At 42.9% G+C, this 21,631-nt stretch overlaps 1 protein-coding gene across 2 annotated transcripts in view; it reads left to right on the top strand.

Moving 5' to 3' along the window:
- LOC111973057 (NEDD4-like E3 ubiquitin-protein ligase WWP1) overlaps positions 1–21,631 on the top strand; it is a 60,587-nt gene that overhangs the window by 10,127 nt on the left and 28,829 nt on the right. For both annotated transcript variants that reach the window (XM_070446702.1, XM_024000217.2), the window contains exons 2-3: positions 11,893–11,952; positions 15,348–15,577. In XM_070446702.1, coding sequence (XP_070302803.1) covers positions 15,369–15,577 — 209 coding nt within the window. In that variant the 5' untranslated portion in view covers positions 11,893–11,952; positions 15,348–15,368. The remainder of the gene's footprint in view (positions 1–11,892; positions 11,953–15,347; positions 15,578–21,631) is intronic.

Raw genomic sequence — 21,631 nt, 5'->3', positions numbered from 1 at the left:
AAAACCGTGGTTATACAATGAAAATAGTAGCAACTCAAGCATCAAAATGAGGGACGTCAGCTTTCAGAGTGATCTAGTTTAATRGAAAGCTAATCATATACTTGACTAAAAAATACAGGGTTGACAGGAATCGAAAGACAAATTAGTTCTTAATGCAACCGCTGACTTACATTTTTAAAATTATCCTTTTCAATACAGGGTTCGCCAAGTGACGCGATAACAAACAAAATGGCGAAATATGCGTTTAAAATATTTCGACAGAACAACGATTTATCATATTAAATATTGCTTACTTTGAGCTGTTCTTCCATCAGATTCTTGGGCAATGTATCCTTTCTATGTTGTAATCTTCTTTTGGTCGATAGATGTCCTCTGTCCTTCGAAATATCCACTAACGATCGAACGGGACCCCAAAACYTGTCCAAAGTTTCAGAGTGCACAACAAATAAATTCCTCAATCGCACTAAACGGATATAAATTGCTATAAAACGGTTCAAATTAACTACATTATGATGTTTTTAACAACTATAACGACTGAAAACATGACCGGAGAAATATCACTCTCTAAACAACGATTTGGAAGGAGGCAGGTCTGATGCCCATCTTGCGCACGACGCATGCAGGAAGAGAGCGGTACTTCTACGTTTTCTTGTTTTTTTTAGTGGCTGTGATTGTGCAATAGACTCCATTCAAAACGTGATGACGTACAGACACCCAGAGGAAGACGTAGGCAGTGTCGGTTTCTTCATAGCATTCACTGTCGCCTTAAAAACAGACTCCAGATCAGGGGTAAAAATTTCTGAAATCTGACCCCTGTCATGAAAAGTGCTGTAGATATTGTTCTGTACCACTCAGAGACAAAATTCCAACGGCTATAGAAACTAGAAAGTGTTTTCTATCCAATAATAACAATAATATGCATATTGTACGATAAAGAATTTAGCACGAGGCAGTTTAATTTGGAGACCCAAATATGCTAATGCGGAACAGCACCCCCTATAGTTCCAAGAAGTTAAAGTAATTAGTGGAACTGACCGTTTTAACTACTTTACAGATATGAAACAGACAATTTATAATATCAGTACAAAGTATGACATTCTGAGTTTGCTACATAGCCAACTTTGTAAGAGGTTTAAAAAAATAGGTTATATTCTACTGAAAATTCCATGTCGTACAGTAAGGCATTGTTGGCAGAATAGATGGATGCAGTTCAATGGATGATTAATATAATTCACCAACACATTTCTTGTTAGTCCAACAGATATTGCTATCAGGTTGTAAATCACAGCTGGCCGAGGAACATTGTTTGCTGCCGACAGTCATTCAGGATGCACTGTTTCAGAAAAAAGCAAATAAAGACTAATGTAACTACGGCTGGGAATGTCAATACAATTAAACTAGCAGGGGCAATGATCACAAATTAGCCATGTTATGACTGATAAGTTATCCTGTCTATTCATGTAGCTACTTATTTAGTGAGATAAAAACATAGAGCCTAACGCTAGCTAGCTGCTGGGAGGATTTCATACCAGTGGATGAGTTGCCGACTTTCCCACCCATATCGTTTTTCTGTGGCTACAGGTGTCATTTGGTTAGCTAGCAAGAAATGTGAATCACTTTGTTAGCTATCTATGCTGAACTTGAAAAACTGTTATCCACACTTAGAATATCTCTTGTCAACTTATATTTGGCATCAATCAAACGGGCAGGCATGTTCCCATTCAGTTGTCAAAACGTGGGTTGGGACAAGAAGGCAAGCTGCAGAAGTGCGAGCAGGCTACTATTCCCCATCGTTTATCATTGCAATTTTGACAGCAAGCTGTAAGTTTGAGAGGGTATATCTACTGTTCCCTTGTTAGATTTGAGGTAATTTTTCTCTGGCTAACATTAGTTGTTGATGTGCATAGGCAACTGAGGGAGCCTACCTATTCATGGTTGTTTGGTCAGTGGGATTGCAAAGTTCCCAAATGTAAAAGGACTCCCTTGGGATTTACATATTTGCAGAAATCCATTTAGGCGTGATTTTTGGCATTTTGGTGAATGTTTTCTAATGATCAAAAGTCACGATGTTACAAGACAGAAGTTTATTTCCTGAAGTGTCTATTAGTTGTCCAAACACACGGCGGCTTTCCCGATCTATATTGCTATAGAATTAAAATATGAAAACTTGAAAATGTCTGTGCTCGCTTGTCAGAAAATGTTCAGCCGTTCTTCCTGAGGTTGTATATGAACACATTTCTTTTTTTTAAAGATTTAATGTTGCTCAAACACTGTTCCACTTTAAAAGGCAGCTGTAGAATTTATAGTGGATATGTTATTACTCACTCACTGTATGTGTGCAGTTTGCCCATGTGTTTTCCCAAGCTGCCTTACAGAGATGTGGGCGTGTCTGTCTAAATATAAAAAAAGTCAGCACATACTTTTTATGTGAATTTTAGAATTTGGGTTCCAAATCCAACCATGCTTTTTACTTGTTTACACCAGGGATAGTGTTGTCACGATAGCAGAATTTTGACTTCGATTCCAAAACAATACAACTGCAAAAAAAGGCGTATTAGCCAAAGTCACAGAATGGAACTTGATCCAGATGGCTCTCTTGAGTTCAATATCATTTATAATAGAAATGTTTGATTTTTGGATGTATGCATTAATTAATCAATTATACAATTCATTTGACTTTGGTAAACTGACTAACTACATAACGGTCATTTATTTGAATGGTAAATCTGTAGTCTATTGATAAACTGGGTAAATCAAGTACAGGTGACTGCCTATTCAATAGGAGTGTGCACATTCATTGAGTTACTGAGCTTGTTTTGGCTGATTTCATGGGGCCACAGATGATAAACAATCGGTCTTCCATTTGGGACTTATTGTCCTGATCAACATTTGCGTAGAAGAAGCAACCACGTCTTTTTATAAAAGTGTGCGCTGTCTCTTTAAGACCGATGACCTCATTCACAGTCAGCTCCAGCAAAGATGATATTGATGGGGAGAGGAAGTGAATTAATAAAGTTTTCGGTGACAATCTTTGAAATCAGCAATATTTTGCGTTATGGTTTGAATATCACAAACAATATACTAGGGTAGTTAATTAATGTTAGGTTCAGCTGTAAGTTAGCAAGGAAAGTTAGCCTACAAAGCTGAAAGCTACCAGTATCGTCTTGTATTGTGCAGTGTTCTAGCCTGTAATGGACATTGTTTTGCGAACAGTAAATAAATCAACATTTCTACATGCTGTGTTGCGTTATTCGAGTGTGTTAACTTCTGTGCAGCGTAAGTGGTGACGCAACCAGACTCCCAGTGGGTGCAGTGGTTCCTCAGGACAGGCTAGACTGGAGCTAGCAGTGAGCAAGTGGAGCAGGCACGGTGCTCTCGCACTATAAAGGAGACATCGGCTGCCCTGCTAGACTTGATCCTCTCTGTCGATGACGTGTGACACATTTGACAGAAGTACAGAAAGTGCTAGTATCGGAAAAGTACAAAAGTTTTGGTATACCGTGCAACACTACAAGAGTATTGAGCACATGGTCTTCCTTTTACTGTCTGTGTAGCCTAGTTCTAGCCTAGGCCTATATGGTAGCACTGGAAAGCTACTCACACGCACTATGAATACCAAATATCACACAAACCTGTAAATTCCCCCCCCCCCCCCCCTCTCTGATCTAGTGAGTCTGATCTATTCTTGAGTCAGAGCCATTAGTTATAATGATATCCAATTCAGTGATGCTAGCTGCATGGGCTGTTGACGTCCCCAATGGTGTGCCAGCACAGAGGCCAGCTCTCAGCAAACTGACTGGGAGAACAATGTTCCTCAGCCTTCACGTTTAACTAGCAGCTTTACAAGCGATGAAGCGACACTGAACATATAATAATTCTTTGATTCAGTTATATTTTTGAGTTATTTATCCCATAAGTGAAGACCTTTTTGCTTCTAGACAGTGTTGCACCTCGGCACATACCCTAGTCTTTGATGGCTTCCAAGAAATCAAAACGGTATCTCAGAAGAATTCTAATAGAGAAATGTCTTAGTGTTGCAACTGCTCTGAAACACCGTACGATTAGATGCCTCAGTCTCCCCAGTCTGTCAAAACCAATGATGACACTTGTCTGACTGACTGGCCCTTAGTCAGGCTTTGTCAACCAGCCTAAATGACTAAACACGCACACACACCTCATCTTCTCTGTCTGTCCTTAGTTTTCCCTCTGTTTCCCTGTCACCTAAGGACAAGAAAAATAACCAACTGTACGAGGCTTTAAACTAGCAGGTAACCTTGTACCCGGAAGCTGCTTTTCTAATTGCCGGCTATTTTTTTAATTCCGCGTCTTTAAGACGCGTGATACCCAACTTCCATCTACACGTTTCCCTCGCCACTAAGGGCGAATAAGTCCTAGACCGTTGTTACTCTACCCAGAAGCAAGCATACAAGGCCCACCCTCGTCCCCCATTCGGCAAATCAGATCATGACTCCATACTCCTGCTTCTTGTATACAAGCAGAAGCTCAAACAGGAAGTACTTGTGACTTGCTCTGTTGAGAAATGGTCCTCAGAAATTATGCTACAGGACTGCTTTGCTAATGCTGACTGGAACATGTCCCATTCTCCACCGATAGCATCAACGAGCTACCCACCTCCGTCACCGGCTTCGTTAGGAAATGGTTCAGAGACGTTGTTGTCCCCACAGTGACGGTTTGCTGTTTCCCCAATCAAAAGCCCTGGATTAACAGAGGTTGGTGTTACGCGAAAGGGCAGGGCTATCGCAGCCAAACCTGAGGCTAAGGCTGAGGAAAGGTACAAGTACAAGAAGTTCCGCTACGACCTCCGCAGAGCCATTTAACAAGAAAAATAACAATATAGGAACAACAGGGACCTATGAAATCCATTTTCTTTTCAAATTCCTATTTTAAGATTTATTTTTCTGAACTGTGTTTTATGATTTAAGCTAATTTGATCATAAAGTGTCTAATGTGAATGAATAAAACAACAATTTAATAAGATAAACGTTAAATTTGTAATGATGCAACACATTGCACTTTTTTTATCAAGGCAAGTGCTTCAATACAGAGTTCTACTAAGTGTTTCATTATAAATAATAAAAAGTAATGCAAGAATATAGGAAACAATGCAATCGGAAAAACCTAATTATACTTGTGTAACAACTTTGCATTGTTTTTTTTGTGTTTTGTGAAATGAAGTGTTTCACATGTGTATCATTATAAATAAAGATTCATGCAATAGGCAACCTATGGAACTACCTTATGAGCTCCCATGTCTGTCCATTGTAAGTTTTCCATCTATCACAGACCACTCCATTTGAAGTACATGATTGTCTGTGAGTAGAGTCTTGTATTTGCTGAAACTCCTCTGTCGACTGGGAGTAGATGTAGGGCACTGCCACTTCTGCAACTCTTGGGAATCTCGCACCTAGGCCCCTCCAGTAATCAGCAAGCTCCAAAGCAGTTGAGGGCTTCCTGGACACAGTTCTGGTAGGCAATCCATTCTTCACTGAGCTCTGTTGATGGGTTTCAGTTGTGTGAAGCTGGAGGCTGGAGCCTGCCTGGGATCGAACACCCTAGCCAGCCTGTAGACCTCTCTGGTCCAAGTAGAATGCATCATGGAGATGGTCAAGCACCTCCCTTCTCTCTCCAATCGCCATCTTTCTCAATAGCTCATCTGTCTTGGCACTATACCCACATATTTTTGCCGTTCCGTTCACTAGTTAAGAGCCCAGATCTTCCATGACATTGTATGCAGACACTGCTGTGGGACGGTGGGTTCCTTCCAGGATTGACAGAGCTGTCATCAGTTTGGAGCAGCCCTCCGAGATGGTTCGCCTAACAGTGATGGCCTGCATCTTCTCTGTTTCCAGCTGGCTGAGGATGTTTGTGACTGCTTGGGATGGTGACTTTTCTGCCAACAAAAACTCTGTACAGATGAACATGCTCTGCATGGTACTTCACTGCCTCAAACCAGCTATTCCATCAGGGGCTCACTGCTTCAGGAGGTGCCTTGGCCTGCACAAACTCCTTCATAATGAGGAAGCTCCCCCATCGCTTTCTGGCAGGCTTCTTGACAAAGACAGATCTCATCCATGTTACAAGTGATGCAACTTCAGAGAAGTATTTGTAGTACTGCCAGGTCTCACGCACCAGATTGATGACATGGCGGGTATAGGCTAGTATAACTTGGGAGAATGTTCTCCACCAGAAAGTACTGGTTTTCAATACCTGCAATGAAAGTTGAGGAAACGTTTTAACCTAAAATAATATTGTGACAAAATAAAAGTGTAAAAATAATATAGAGATAGTTAGCTAGATGGAGAGACAGACCGCTGCTGACATTATGCATCGCTATATTTCACCATGATAGCTCGTCGTTTGGAATATCATAATTTGCGTGCGGACAATTAACACTGCGGAATGTAAATGTAGGCTATTGCAACAGTATATTAATAAGCTGTTAACTCACCAATGATTAGAATGCTGCAATCCCTTGCATCTGTCTCAACAACCACTGCAAACTTCTTCCAACGGATCTTCTGTAGAACGGCAGTCATATGTTGGTCAAACACACGGGGCAGGTGAATTTGAGAGGCTGCTCTCATTTTCGGGCAACGCTCCTCCCTGTTTGCAATGCTTCACTAGAAATGTCCATAGCTTTCTTAGCTTTTCTAAGGGGATGTCAGACTCGGCGCACACAGCCACAAAGTCCTGAATAAATTCTCGTCTTGAATCTGCTGATGCGCTTGCACTAGTAATGGTCGTTTGAAGAGGCATGCTCTGGCTAACACGGTACTTTTCCTTGTTTTTCACATGGGCTTTAGACTAAGTGGTCATCACACATTTTTACGGGTCTAATCAATAGTATGTTGACTGAATTTGCGAAACCGCTTATCACCTGACGACTCATAGTCCTTTCGGTGTTGCGCTGCTCTGAATTTAGAGTTGAATTCTAAAGTTTTTTTTTTGACGACTTGGTTGACATGTTTCTCAAAGTAAATGCCAAGTTAGGGACCCCCCCCCCCCCTCAAAACACCCCAATTGAAACATAATTATTTCTTTAGGCCTACTCATCTGTAATTTTAACAATTATGAAATCATTTAGGTTACTATTAGGCCTCCTTTTTTATCGATTTCAGCCATATTATGGAAACTGCTGCATATACCATGTTTCAGTTGATTCCATTTTTATGACCAAATTCTGCGATTCAGTCTGCATTTTCTGCATCGCGGAAATCATAGGGCCCTAGAACAAGGTGGAATCCTTTACACAGGCCCCGCCGCATGTGGCAGGGCCATTACGGATTACAAAGGAAGACCCAGCCGTGATCTGCCCAACAATGCCGCTACCAGACTAACTCAATGCATTTTATGCACACCTCGACAAAAACATTGCCGTCGTGAGGGCTCCCACTAACCGAGGACTGGCTGATCTCGCTCTCCGAGGCCGATGTAAGTTTTTTTTTAACCTTTGTCAACAATTGCAAGGTCGCGTGGCCGGACGGTATTCTAGGGCGCGTTCCTAGAGCATGCACTGGACAACAGTCATGTTCACAGTAATTTTCAACCTCTCTTTGTCCCGGTCTGTAATCCCCACATGTCCCAAGCTGACCACCAATCAGTCCTGTTCCCAACAACTCAAAGGCAACATGCCACAATGACTACTGCCCTGTAGCACTCACCTGTAAGCATGAAGTGCTTTGAAAGGCTGCTTATGGCACACATCTATCATCCTAGACCCACTCCAATTTGCATACTACCCCAACAGATCAATAGATGACGCAATCTCAATTGCACTCCACACTGCCCTCATCCACCTAGATAAGAGGAATACCTATGTGAGAATGCTGTTAATTGACTACAGACCAGCGTTCAACACCATAGTCCCCTTCAAACTCATCACTAAACTTAGGACCCTGGGACTGAACACCTCCGTCTGCAACTGGATCCTAGACTTCCTTACGTGCCGACCCCAGGTGGTGAGGGTAGGTAACATCAGCACAGCAACGCTGACCCTCAACACGGGGGCCCCACAGGGCTGTGTACTTAGTCCCCTCCCGTACTCCCTGTTCACCCATGACTGTGTGGCTACGCACGACTCCAACACCAAGTTAGCGGATGACAGCTGCACCATTGAGCATCTTAACTGGCTGCATCATTGCTTGGTATGGCAACTGCACCTCTTTTGATCACATGACGCTAAAGAGGGTGGTCCGGACAGCCCATTACATCACTGGGGCTGAGCTCCCTGCCATCCAGAACCACTATATCAGGTGGTGTGAAAGGAAGGCCTGGAAAATGCAGTATGTCAACACATTTCAACTGCATGAGTCTCCTGTTCTGTCCAAATTAGCTCCATCTGCTTTACAATGTCAACACAAAGGTCCAGTTTGTCTCCATCTTTGAAACGTGATATGTAGGCTAGAAAGAGGAAGAAAATAATAATCAAGCCACTGACTGTCACCCTCAAACATTGATAACTTGCAAGTTTCTTGTGGACAGATGCACGTAACATAAATGGTAGTGGTCGACAGACTTAGGGCTGCGATGACTAATGAGGAACTTTATTCCGGTACGCTGATGATCTTTCGTCACTAGCAATATGGTTTCCATCCAATTGGTGACAGATTTTAATGTGAAAATTCTCAAATCTGCAGAGATGTTTCCATCAAATGGACTTATAGCGGCTGAAAGGGTGTGTGATGACATAGTGATGGGGGGGAATCAATAGTTCAATATCGAGATATTAATACCAACTATATATCGTATCACTTTTGTCAATATCGCAATATAATTTTTTTGCCTGTTGGCTGTACCTGCACAAACTTTTGTATTTCCTTCATAGCTTGTTCTCCAGCTTTTTATATAGGGAGCCAATTAAATTTCAGGACTTTTATTTGCATGACCGATCAACTCGTTTTCTCATGGCTCTCGTCCCTCTGCAGCAGACTTATGGTGAGCAATATGTTTGAAACATCAAATCGCAATAAAATCACAGTATCAAATTGCAATATATATGGTATCGGCTCGTAAGTAGCGTGATGGGATGGTGAGGTCCCTGGCAAGTGTACCTGCCCTATTAGTGCTCATTAAAAAATGTACGGTTAAATTCCCATGTACCAAATAAAAAGATAAGTTCAATGGGGTTAAACTATTTTGATGGTTTTGTCAACTGTTTATAGAGCAAATTTGCCCATTCTGGTCTTGGCACATGCCCCTCCCCCAAAAAAAGAAACCTTTTTCCACAGGATCCCCAAAATGCTAGGGCTGGCTCTGACTGCATGTGTGGGTATGGATGTCAGCACAGAGACCTGCAATCCATGTTATATATAATAGTAGTTATATAAATATTTGCCCATAAAGGCTCTTCTACCCATTCTTGCATAATTAATTTTGCAAACACAAATATCCCACCATGGCAAACTTCTTTAAATTATTATTTAAAAAAAAATTCAACCATCAGTTAATTGCTGAGTAAATTATTTGTCATTTAATTTTTGCGGACCTCACGGTGAAGCCAATGCCTATGTGCCATGAGTTTCTCCCGGTCTTTCTCTATTGGCTAACTAAGGCCAAGTTTTCTGCGTTAGTCCACCAGACTCTTCGCATTTGGGGGGGGGACAGTGTCGGAGTGAGATTACCTGTGCTCTTGCCCTCTAACCCCAGACAGACTTCCAGGGCTGAGGGGATTATAAACTGCTCCCTGGCCTGTCTGGCTGGCAGTATCCCCTTTTCATTAGTCAACCTTCTTAATTAGAGACTGATGGCAGCTTACTGTTGGTCTCTGCTCTGCCCCAGTCCTATGTCTGTCACTACTCCTAGTCTGTGTCTCTCTCTACTCCTAGTCAGAGGTCAGAGTACTCTTGATGAGATATTGCTATAGGTCTCTGTGCTGTCAGATTAAGCAGAACATCACACTTTCTTTCTACGGAGGAAAAAATGAAATTTCCTTTGCAATCTGCACATTTAGGATGGACAGCTATGATGCTTTAAAAAAAATTGTTTTTTTTGCTGCAGCCTGTTCATTCAGCTCCAGACCAACTGAGCACTTCTGTCTTTGAGGCACGACATCACTGTAATGGCCATGACATTTTTGCTGACCGTAATTGGCCAGCCAAATGACCGCGGTCACCTTAATAACTGTTTTGACGCACATTTTCTCCTCCTCTTCTGACGGCATGGGCTGCCATAGAAATATAATGAATATAATTGGCTTCTCCATTTTAAGTTAATGATGGCGTAATGTGTTTACTGGCGGACATTGTGAGTGTACCCATGGGAGCAAAGCAGGGAGTAAATGTCTTAAGTGTTTTTTTGTGTGGTTTTCTTTACGGTTATTTCACTTTTCATGACGGTCTTCATCCATAACCGTCGGTTATACAGTAATTGTGCCAGCCCTAGATGTCGCGCTGGTTCACCTTTGAGGTTATGCCAGGTATCTGTTCTCCTGTCATGTCGCTGTTATAGCTGGAGGCGTAATGAGCAGAGTGGTGCTGCGAGTCGCTTGGTTGTTCGTTCAGCTGGTCAGAGGTTGTTAATCTCAGACATTGGTTGGTTTCCATGCCAGACTCACTCCGTAATGCTGTGTCATTGGTTCTGATGCCAACATCCCCACTCTCCCCTGTACTTCCCTTCCCACATCCTCCCCTACTCTCCTATCCTCCTCTGGTTGGGCTGCTCTGTGTCTCTAGACGGAGGGGATCAGGGAGAGGTTTTATCTTGCCTGCCTGCCGGTAGTCTCTGTGCCACTCGGCTGAGCTGGAGCTAATGCAAGGCAGACGCATACCGTCCGTCCCCCTATGCCAGCCAGACGGGTACAGGAGAGCAGTGGAGTTAGGTGTGAAGGAGAGGACAGGAGATAAAAGGTGAGCAAAGGACTGAGGGAAGTGTTTTGCAGAGGAGAGGATTGATAGAAGTGCCGCGTAGAAGTGAGAAAAGGGACGAGTGCAGTGTGTTGGAGTAGGGTGAAGTGCCCTTCAAGATCTTCTGGATTCTGCACCCTCTCTAATGACTTCTGCTGTGTTCCTTGAGATGTTTGGATGAGGATGAAGCCCCGGGGCATCTATATCAAGCATCTCACAGTAGGAGTGCTGATCTCGGATTAGTTTGGGCCTGAAGATCATAATACATAGCCTATTGATTATATGGAAAGGCAGGACCTGATCCCCCTGGTCTAAAGACAATGGAGGCTTTCTCCTGTCCTGATGAACAGCACTTCACCCTTAGTCAGCTGGGAGTCCTCTGGCTCCACTCATCTCAGCCTTTAATGCTCTGAGATGATGGCCTTGCTTGCCCTGTTTACTCGTGAGTGTATGTTACACTGAGGCAGTCTGAGACAATTTGTGTGCATATCTGCACTTTAATAATGGTTTGTGGCTGTTTTCATGTCCCTTTGCTTTGCCAGTGTGTAACATGATTTTCCTGTGTTTTTTTGTTTGTGTAGAAATATCACATGGCTATGTTTGTCTGTGGTGTTATGCCCTCAGAATTGAGTGGTGGTGGCGTATGTATGCTGACAATGGATCATTTTCTTAGCCTGCTCTCCCTCTCGCCTCCATCTGCACAGTTATCAGTTTTGAGCTCCCTGGGCCTGGGTCTGTGGCTCTCAGCTTCTAAGTACACGACTCCTAGCGCCCCATCTGTGTTTGGACAGGAAGGGAATGGATCTTGTGGGAGCTGTTTTATCTTGGCAGTTTAAGGACATTCATGTTGTCACTCCTCTTTACCAAACAAACCTTACATCAACACTTTGTTCAGATAAAGAAAGTTCCCCCTTTTTTCTTTTCCCTGTGACTGGTTCTGTTAGGTTAAAGCCTTCTTTGCACAACCCAGATCAGTGTTAATATAACAGCTGACAGTGCATGACTAACTTTTCCCGGTCTCCTGTTACAGGGCAATCATGGGCCACGGAGTCGGCTGAGGATCCGGAGGGTTCTGCAAAACGCACCAATCGTGAGTAGGGATGTATATTTGCCATTCTAGTACTTTCCCCCCCCCCCTGGATGTGAGCTCGAGCTAATGTTAGCCAAGGATACGAAAGTACCCACACCCCTTGACTTTTTCCACATTTTGTTACAAAAGTGAGATTAAAATGAATTTAATTGTTGTTTTTTGACAACTCAAAATAATACTCTGTCAAAGTGGAAGAAACATTCCAACATTTGTATAAAAAAAAATATGAAAGTTAAAAATATATATTTTATTAGATAAGTATTCAACTCCCCCTGAGTCGATACATTTTAGAATCACCGTTGCCAGCGATTACAGCTGTGAGTCTTTCTGGCTAAGTCTTTAAGAGCTTTGCACACTTGGATTGTACAATATTTGCACATTATTCTTTAAAAAATTCTTCAAGCTCTGTCAAGTTGGTTGTTGATCATTGCTAGACAGCCATTTTCAAGTCTGGCCATAGATTTTCAAGCTGAATTTAAGTCAAATCTGTGACCAGGCCACTCAGTAACATTTCAATGTCGTCTTGGTAAGCAACTCCAGCGTATATTTGGCCTTGTGTTTTAGGTTATTGTCCTGCTGAAAGGTTAATTTGTCTCCCAGTGTCTGTTGGAAAGCAGACGAAACAAGGTTTTCCTCAAGGATTTTGCCTGTGCTTTGTGCTTTTTATCCCCCCCATCCCTCAAAAAAAAATCCTTGCCGATGACAGTCATACCTATAACCAATGTTCCCTCATTGTTTTAGACAGAGGTAATTTCTGGTCTGCCGAGCGCAAGCTTGAACGTTGTGAAAATTCGGTGCAATTCTTCCAGCGCACGTTTACTGTGAACAGAGGCTGTACCCTCTTTTTAAGTTAGCCACAGTATCCTACTTGGACACTGTTAAAACTATTTGATCGTAATGTAGGCCTAGCCGATTGGCCTACCCGTCAAAAACAATGAAGAAAATGAATCCCGTAACATTTTAACACGTTAAAATAGCTGTTCTATCATTCAGCCTACAATACATTCCGTGAGATAAAAAAAAAAAAAAATCATGCAGGGCATGACATTAACCTGTTTTTATCCACTTGTCCTTTAGACAAGGTGACTGAAAGTGTTTGATGCAAGAAACCACTTTACAAAATAAAAATGCATTATTATTCCCATACCATTATTACAGAGAATCTGACAGATTATGCCACCCAGCATCCGAAGTGTAATTAGTAACTTCAACTTCAAAACATCTACAAATAGGTGCCCTTCGTTGCAAGGCATTGGAAAACCTCTGGTCTTTGTGGTTGAATCTGTTTGAAATTCACTGCTTGACTGAGGGACCTTACAGATAATTGTGTGTGTGGGGTACAGAGATGAGGTGGTCAATCAAAAATCATGTTAAACATTATTATTGCAACTTATCATGTTACTTGTTAAGCACAATTTTACTCCTGAACTTATTTAGGCTTGCATAACAAAATGGTTGAATACTTACTGACCGAAGACATTTCAGCTTCTCATTTTGTATAAATTTAGAAAACATAATTCCACTTTGACATTATTGGGTATTTTTTTGTGTGTGGTAAGCCAGTGACCACCTCAATTTTAATATAATTTTTTGTATTGTTCCGCGGGTCGCCATTTCTATCAAATGTCTCACGGATCAACTCTGTATATCAGCGCAGTCATCAACCGATGTCCCCCTTATGATTAAATTGGCCAAAGATTTGGCTAATAACTTCATTGTTTTGCTGTGGTGTCATTCTTGGTATCGTGATACTCGGTATGGAAGTCAAAAGTTATTGCAGGGCAAGTCATTAATGGATAAGGAGTTCAATGTCCGAATACATTTCATTGTAATTGGAAGCACATATTCGTGCATTCGGAAAGTATTCAGACCCCTTGAATTGTCCACATTTTATGTTACAGCCTTATTCTAAAATTGATGAGGGGGGAAAAAACGATTTAATCAATCTATACACAATACCCCATAATGACAAGGCACATTTCTTTTTTTTTTTATGTATTAAATATAAAACATAAGTATTCAGACCCTTTACTCAGTACTTTGAAGCACCTTTGGCAGATATTACAGCCTCAAGTCTTCTTGTGTATGATGCTACAAGCTTGGCAGACCTGTATTTGGGGCGTTTCACCCATTCTTCTCTGCAGATCCTCTCACGCTCTGTCAGGTTGGATGGGGACCGTCACTGCAAAGCTGTTTTCAGGCCTCTCCAGAGATGTTCGAGTCCGGGCTCTGGCTGGGCCACTCAAGGACATTAAGAGACTGGTCCCGAAGCCAGTCCTGCGTTGTCTTGTCTATGTGCTTAGGGTCGTTGTCCTGTTGGAAGCTGAACCTCCGCCCCAGTCTGAGGTCCTGAGCCGGTTTTCATCAAGGATCTCTCTGATCTCTTTGCTCTGTTCATCTTTGCCTCGATCTTTAGCAGTCTCTCAGTCCCTGCTGCTGAAAAACATCCCCACAGCATGATGCTGCCACCACCATGCGGTGACCCATAGGGATGGTGCCAGGTTTCCTCCAGACTTGACATTCAGGCCGAAGAGTTAAATCGTGGTTTCGTCAGACCAGAGAATCTTGTTTCGGAAAACTCCAAGCGGGCTGTCATGTGGCTTCCGTCTGGCCACTACTGTAAATGCCAGATTGGTGGAATGATGTAGAGATGGTTGTCCTTCTGGAAGGTTCTCCCACTTTCACAGATCTGTCAGTGACCATTGGGTTCTTGGTCACCTCCCTGACCAAGGCCCTTCTCCCCTGATTGCTTAGTTTGGCCAGGCGGCCAGCTCTAGGAAGAGTCTTGGTGGTTCCAAACTTCTCCCGTTTAAGAATGATGAGGCCGCTGTGTTCCCGGGGACCTTCAATGCTGCTGAATTGTTTTTGGTACACTTCCCCAGATATGTGCTTCGACACAATCCTGTCTCGGAGCTCTACGGACAAGTTCTTCGACCTCATGGCTTGGTTTTTGCTCTGACATGCAGTGGCACCTTATCTAGCGGTGTGTGCCATTCCAAATCATGTCCAATCAATTGAGTTTACCACAAGTGGACTCCAATCAAGTTGTAGAAACATCTTAAGGATGATCAATGGAAACAGGATGCACCTGAGCTCAATTTCGAGTCTCAAAGCAAAGGGTTTGAATACTTATGTAAATAAGGTATTCTGTTATGTTCAATTTTGCAAAAATGTCTTAACCTATTTCTCATTGTCATTATGGGGTATTGTGTGTAGATTGAAGAGAAATGTTTTATTTCATCCATTTTAGAATAAGCCTGTAACGTAACAAAGGGGATCAAGTCAAGGGGTCTGAATACTTTCCGAAGGCACTGTATATCACATCGTTTTAGATTGCTGGTGACTTTTCTTAAGGTTGTCCTCGTTTTGACCACCTTTGTTTTGTGTATCTTCAGGCTTCCACTGCGGTGTATGACATGGCCACGGCCTCTTCCAGAACGGAGTGTAGCTATAACCACGGACCGACGTCGCAGCTACATGCCGTCGTTGCCTGTGCCAAACTCAAGCGGAAGAAGAGCTTGTTTGGGACGTCCATCTATGTGGAGGTGACAGCGGAAGGGGAGTCGCGCCGCACGGCAAAGTCCCACAGCTCCTCCAACCCCAAGTGGGATGAGCGACTCACTCTGTAAGGAACCCTACCTTCTGTGTGTGTGTTCGTAATGTGTGTCATGAGTAGCCCATTTTAATTCGCTCACCACCTTAATCACTTACTGTGGTCTGTTTGGTATGCTCGAGCAACGTTGTATTCCTTTCTGAATCAAGTCCCACTCTTTTTAGAGTTAGACCAATGGTGGTGTGTTAATTCGGTATGAATCGTTTTCTGTAGTGCTTCAATCTAACGTGTTCTGTACTGGAATAGGAAGACTAGAGGGAGAAGGAATCTAGACTATTTTTTGTTGTTGCAGGAACCAGGTTACTTATGAGATGCCTGAGCATTTATGGTAAAACACAAAGATTAGTTTTCTCAAAGGTCTTATTTATCTGTGGGAATCTGGGGGTGGTGCTGAGGTGGGAACAGTGTGGATTCATTAGAACACACAGTGGGCTTGTGGGAGAGCTGACTAACAACTAAAAGTCTGAATATCTCTAATACTTAGTCATCCAATCTGGGCAGATGGCCTACAGCACAAGGAAATGACGATGATTGAAAAACCAAAGCAGACATACTGTAGCTTTCCTCTGAACACTCTGTTCCCAAAAAGAGCCTGTTGGCTTTATTGTTTTATTTCCCTTGTTGGTGCGGAGGTTTGAACTGTGCTGAAAAGACCCTTCTGTATCTGTTCAGTTGCAACTCTAGCAGAGCTGCCTGTAACCTAGCAGCTTTTATGGTTCTCTGGCTTTAATGAGTCAAAGCCAAATGTCAGGCTGTGTTCCAAATGACACCTTATCCCGTATGAATAGTGCACTAGTTTTGACCAGAGCCCTATGGGCCTGCTCAAAAGTAGTGCACTAAGGCAAAAGGGTGCCATATCAAACTTGCCCTCAGAAACTCATTAACCAGGCCACTAATTGCCTTGATGGGGTAATTATCTCAGACAACCTCCAGGGCTCTGTTTGTTTGGTTTGTTTTTGTGTATGCTACATGTTATAGGAGTAGCTAGCTGTCTGAAGCTCAGCTGTGGCCTGCAAGTCATAGTCGACTGGTTCTAAAACCAGCTCTATTATGGTGGCCTCTGGTACATTCTAATGCTAGATCGTATTTTCAACCAGCAACTGTCAGGAAATAACACTGATACCTTTTAAGTGTTGGTTTCATCAGCTGTTGTACGGTATATGAAACACAGGACAAAAATAATTGATTGCAAAGGGCCTTTAAAGCATACTGTAATAGTCTCCTGGCTTAATTTAACAGCAGGTAAGGAGCCAAATGCAAAGCTCTCTTAACGATGCAATTCGATAGGCTACTGACGAGTCACTCACTTTAATGTCTTGCAAGTCCTTATGGACTATATATCAAAAATACCAACGGGATCTTTAGTTTACTTGTCCTGAATTGATACCATGGAGATATAACTACGTTGTATGATTTATGAATGGTAAGGATTTATGAGGGACTTTATTCAGTCATTTCGACACCTTAAAAAAAGAAAAATGTCCAGCTTGCTGTTCGTCAATCAAGGCACAGTCAGCCTATGCGCCACCACTCTGTGGCCGCCTATGAAACACACCATGGTCCAACGTGGCCCGGTCGAGCCATTTGTCCAAAAATCTACTGGTCCGAACAGAATTTTTGCTGGCCCTGGCATGGTGTAGTTCTTAAATGCATTGGGGTCATGCAGGGCCTATAGGTTTGTATGCTTTCGCTCTGCTAACATATGGAATTGTTTTAAGATGGTCGTACCATGGATCATTTAGCTATTTGATATAGAATTTTAGGACCCCTGTAGGTAATTTTTTTCTATTTTTTAAGTGTGTGTGTGGGTGGACACCCCTTCAAATTCGGCTATTTCAGCCACACACGTTGCTGACAGATGTGTATATAATTGAGCACACAGTCATGCAGTCTCCATGTACAAACATTGGCAGTAGAATGGCCTTACTGAGCTCAGTAACTTTCAACATGGCACAGTCTTAGTATCCTACCTTTCCAACAAGTCAGTTTGTCAAATTTCTCCCCTGCTAGAGCTATCCCGGTCAATTGTAAGTGCTGTTATTGTGAAGTGGCAATGTCTAGGAGCAACGATGGCCACACAAGCTCACAAAACAGCACCGCTGAAGTGCGTAGTGCGTAAAAATCATCCGCCCTCGGTTGCATCACTCATTACCAAGTTTCAAACTGCCTCTGGTTTAAACGTCAGCACAAGAACTGTTCGTTGGGAGCTTCACGAACATTTATTTTGCTGACATTTCTTCCAGAGGCAGTTTGAAACTTGGTAGTGAGTGTTGCAACCGAGGGCAGATTATTAAGTGCTTCAGCACTCGGCGGTGCCGTTCTGTGAGCTTGTGTGACCTACCACTTTGCGGCTGAGCCATTGTTGCTCCTTGACGTTTCCACTTCACAATAACAGCACAAGGTAAGATCACCATGCACAATGCCAAGCGTCGGCTGGAGTGGTGTAAGCTTGCCGCCATTGGACTTCTCTGGAGTGATGAATCACGCTTCACCATCTGGCAGTCCGACGGCCGAATATGGGTTTGGCGGATACCTAGGAGAACGCTACCTGCCCGAATACATAGTGCCAACTGTAAAGTTTGGTGTAGGAGGAGTAATGGTCTGGGGCTGGTTTGGGCTAGGCCCCTTAATTCCAGTGAAGGGAAATTGTAACGCTACATCATACGATGACATTCTAGACAATTCTGTGCTTCCAACTTTGTGGCAACAGTTTGGGGCTAGGCCCTTTCCTGTTTCAGCATGACAATGCCCCCGTCCACAAAGCGAGGTACGTCCAGAAATGGTTTGTCGAGATCGGTGTGGAAGAACTTGACTGGTGCCCAACCTCACTAATGCGATTGCTGGGGGGACTTGCTTCCATTCAGGCACAATGTTCCAACATCCAGTGGAAAGCCTTCCCAGAAGAGTGGAGGCTGTTATAGCAGCAAATGGGGGGACCAACTCCATATTAATGCCCAGGATTTTGGATTGAGATGTTCGAGGAGCAGGTGCCCACATACTTTTGGTAGTGTATGTATACTTTAACATTGCAAGTCATTACTCTATTCTTTGTTGTATTAATTGCGTTCATTTTTGTTTCTAAATTAGTATGTGATTTGAGAATAGGACGCTGCCCCTGTAAGACAGACGTTCCAAAAAGAGATATTGACATTGCTATAGTCGGCTAGACAAGAGGAATGCTAGGCAAGGTTGCCATGTACTTGATTTTCCCGCAAAATTGGGGAACTTTTTGTAACCAATGTTGCGGGTGAAAATGTATTGGTTGCAGGTTTTTGGCCTACTTCTAAGTTGCACGGTGAACGTGGCCATGGCATTTCTCTTTAAAAATCTATATTTCACGATCAGGTAGTGAGTGCAGGAGTGTTTGTTGAGTGCTGCAGTCGGCAGCTGAGTCCACTTTTGGCTGAGTCACGTGAGAGGAGACGGAGCAGACAGGACTTTTTACCAGTTGTACAATGTCATTATGGAGACAATTACTTTCCAACCCTTTTTCCATGAAACATATTAACACGCTGGAACTGATGCGCATCAAGAAATAACGGTGACATTGTACTGAAACTACTAGTGGTGCACTAGAGCACATTAGAAAAAGTCGCTTGGAGGTGGTTCAAATGGTACTTTAATATCTACTTTGCTCATGGAAAGCCACATCAAGCGACGTGTTTTACACGTGCTCAGAACTCCTTTGCGTGCTCCTGTTATAGGGAAAATGTTATGGGGGGGGGGGGATTCCTCAGTGGAAAATGCCATTTAAATGTGGCCAATAATACATTTTCATCTGTTGGCCATCCAAGTATCCTATTAAATGATATGCCATTGTAGCCTACCATTTGATAAATATGTTAAAATGGCAATATCACTGGAGTCATCGCAAATCAACTTGTGCCACTTGTGTAGCCTAACTGGAGCTGCTAAACAGATTTAATAAATAGCCTATAACTATATTATGCATATTAATGGACATGTTTAGTTAATTAAATGAGATTGATGTTAAGTCAGTCAGAATAGGCTACAGAACAAGAAACAATGTCAACAGCCATTCAGTTCATATTATTTGATTCAGTGATTTGTAATTACAACCCCATCCTCTGTAGCCTATTCCAGCAGGATATTGGGCAACACAATCACTTCTTACTTAGAAATCGCCTCACTATTCATGTTGAATGAATTAGTTTGTCAATTTGAACTAAGCAAGCTGCTAAATCGTTTAGCCTACGCGACATGTAGGCAATCTGAAATTAGATGTAGGTCTATCAGGGGCAATAGGCTACCTGCGTCTAGCTAAGAAAACCATGGCAAAGTTGAATTGCAGTCATTTTAGTCTGTATTCCAGCATTTCCCAAGCTCTGTCATCAGGACCCCAAGGTGTGCACGTTTTAGTGTTTTGTCTTAATTTGAAATCCGCTTTGTAGTGTTAAGACAAAAACCAAAACGTGAACCCCTTGGGGTACTGAGGACCGAGTTTGGGAAACCCTGCTCTAGCCTATGACAATAGAGCCCCACAGTGGAGATGTCATAAAACAGAGCGGTCAAACACGGAAATAGTTACATTCATTTTTCCTGTAGGGGATTTTAAAAACACTTAAAACAAGGGTTGTGTTTTGTGTAGGATTACCCTGGCGGGATGTTTTGATAACTTGTCCGAGAGATTTACATAGTTGACTTTTATCAATATTTTTGTCTCTACTCTGATTCGAAAATGCTAATTGGTGTCAAAGTAGACCACGCAAGACTACAATTTCCTGCAAGCTCCTGCACATCTCTAGCTGGCACCTTTGCTAACATGTAAATGTAAATACATTTTGCCAATTTATTAATTACTACATTTAGCTAACATTTGATAGTTAATCAGATGTTTTTAATTGTTTAAAATAAAACTTTTTACCTCTTTTTCTCCCCAATTTGTCTCATCGCTGCAACTCCCGTACAGACTCGGGAGAGGCGAAGGTCGAGAGCCATGCGGTCTCCAAAACACAACCCAACCAAGCTGCACTGCTTCTTGACACAATGCCCGCTTAACCCAGAAGCCAGCCACCAATGTGTCAGAGGAAACACTGTACACCTGGTGACCGTTTCAGAGTGCATTGCGCCCGGCCCGCCACAGGAATCGCTAGAGCGCGATGGGACAAGGATATCCCTGCCGGCCAAACCCTCCCCTAACCCGGACGACGCTGGGCCAATTGTGCTCCGCCCCATGGGTCTCCCGGTCGCGGCCGGCTACGACAGATCCTGGACTCGAAACCAGGATCTCTAGTGGCACAACTAGCGGTGCAGTGCTTTAGACCACTGCGCCACTCGGGAGGCCAATCCAAAGATTCTTACCTTTGCCTTGATTCGGTAGTCTCGTCCAGATCCTCATTGCATTTGTATTTCTTTATGATAGCCACCTTAGCAGCTAATTAGCATTTCATTTGTTGGGGTAAATACAGGCGAACATATTGATTTAAAGTCACCTTGTCTAAGAGGGAGTACTCATACTGTTGTGCTCTGACTTGTAATTTCTATAATCTCACAATGGGCCGTTTTACAATGGTTTGTCGTCTTAATATCTGGCACATAGTAACGAAACAATTGCCAGAAAATAGCATACATTATTTTTTTTATAAAACTGGTCCAAGTATATATTCCGCAGAGTTTGAGATCCTCTGTCCAACTCATCACTCAAATTCTCCTGTTGGATTCATCTGTAGTTTATCAAGTTTGCAGACGTCACAACAGTAGTAGGCCTGATTACCAACAATGACGAGATGGCCTACAGGAAGGAGGTGAGGACCCTGGGAGTGTGGTGCCAGGAAAATAACCTCTCACTCAACGTCAGGGAACAGCAGAGGGAGCACACCCCCATGCACATCAACGGGGCCTCAGGGGGAAGTTGAAAAGCTTCAAGTTCCTCGGCGTACACATCACTGACGAACTGAAATGGTCCACCCAAACAGACAGTGTTGTGAAGAACCTCAGGAGGCTGAAGAAATTTGTCTTGGCCCCTAAAACCCTCAGTTTTACAGATGTACAATTGAGCGCATCCTGTCAGGATGTATCACCGCCTGGTATGGCAACTGCACCGCC

This window comes from Salvelinus sp. IW2-2015, linkage group LG14 (genome assembly GCF_002910315.2).
Source record: "Salvelinus sp. IW2-2015 linkage group LG14, ASM291031v2, whole genome shotgun sequence".
In the NCBI taxonomy this organism is placed as follows: domain Eukaryota; kingdom Metazoa; phylum Chordata; class Actinopteri; order Salmoniformes; family Salmonidae; genus Salvelinus; species Salvelinus sp. IW2-2015.
This window is presented reverse-complemented; position numbering and strand designations above follow the sequence as displayed.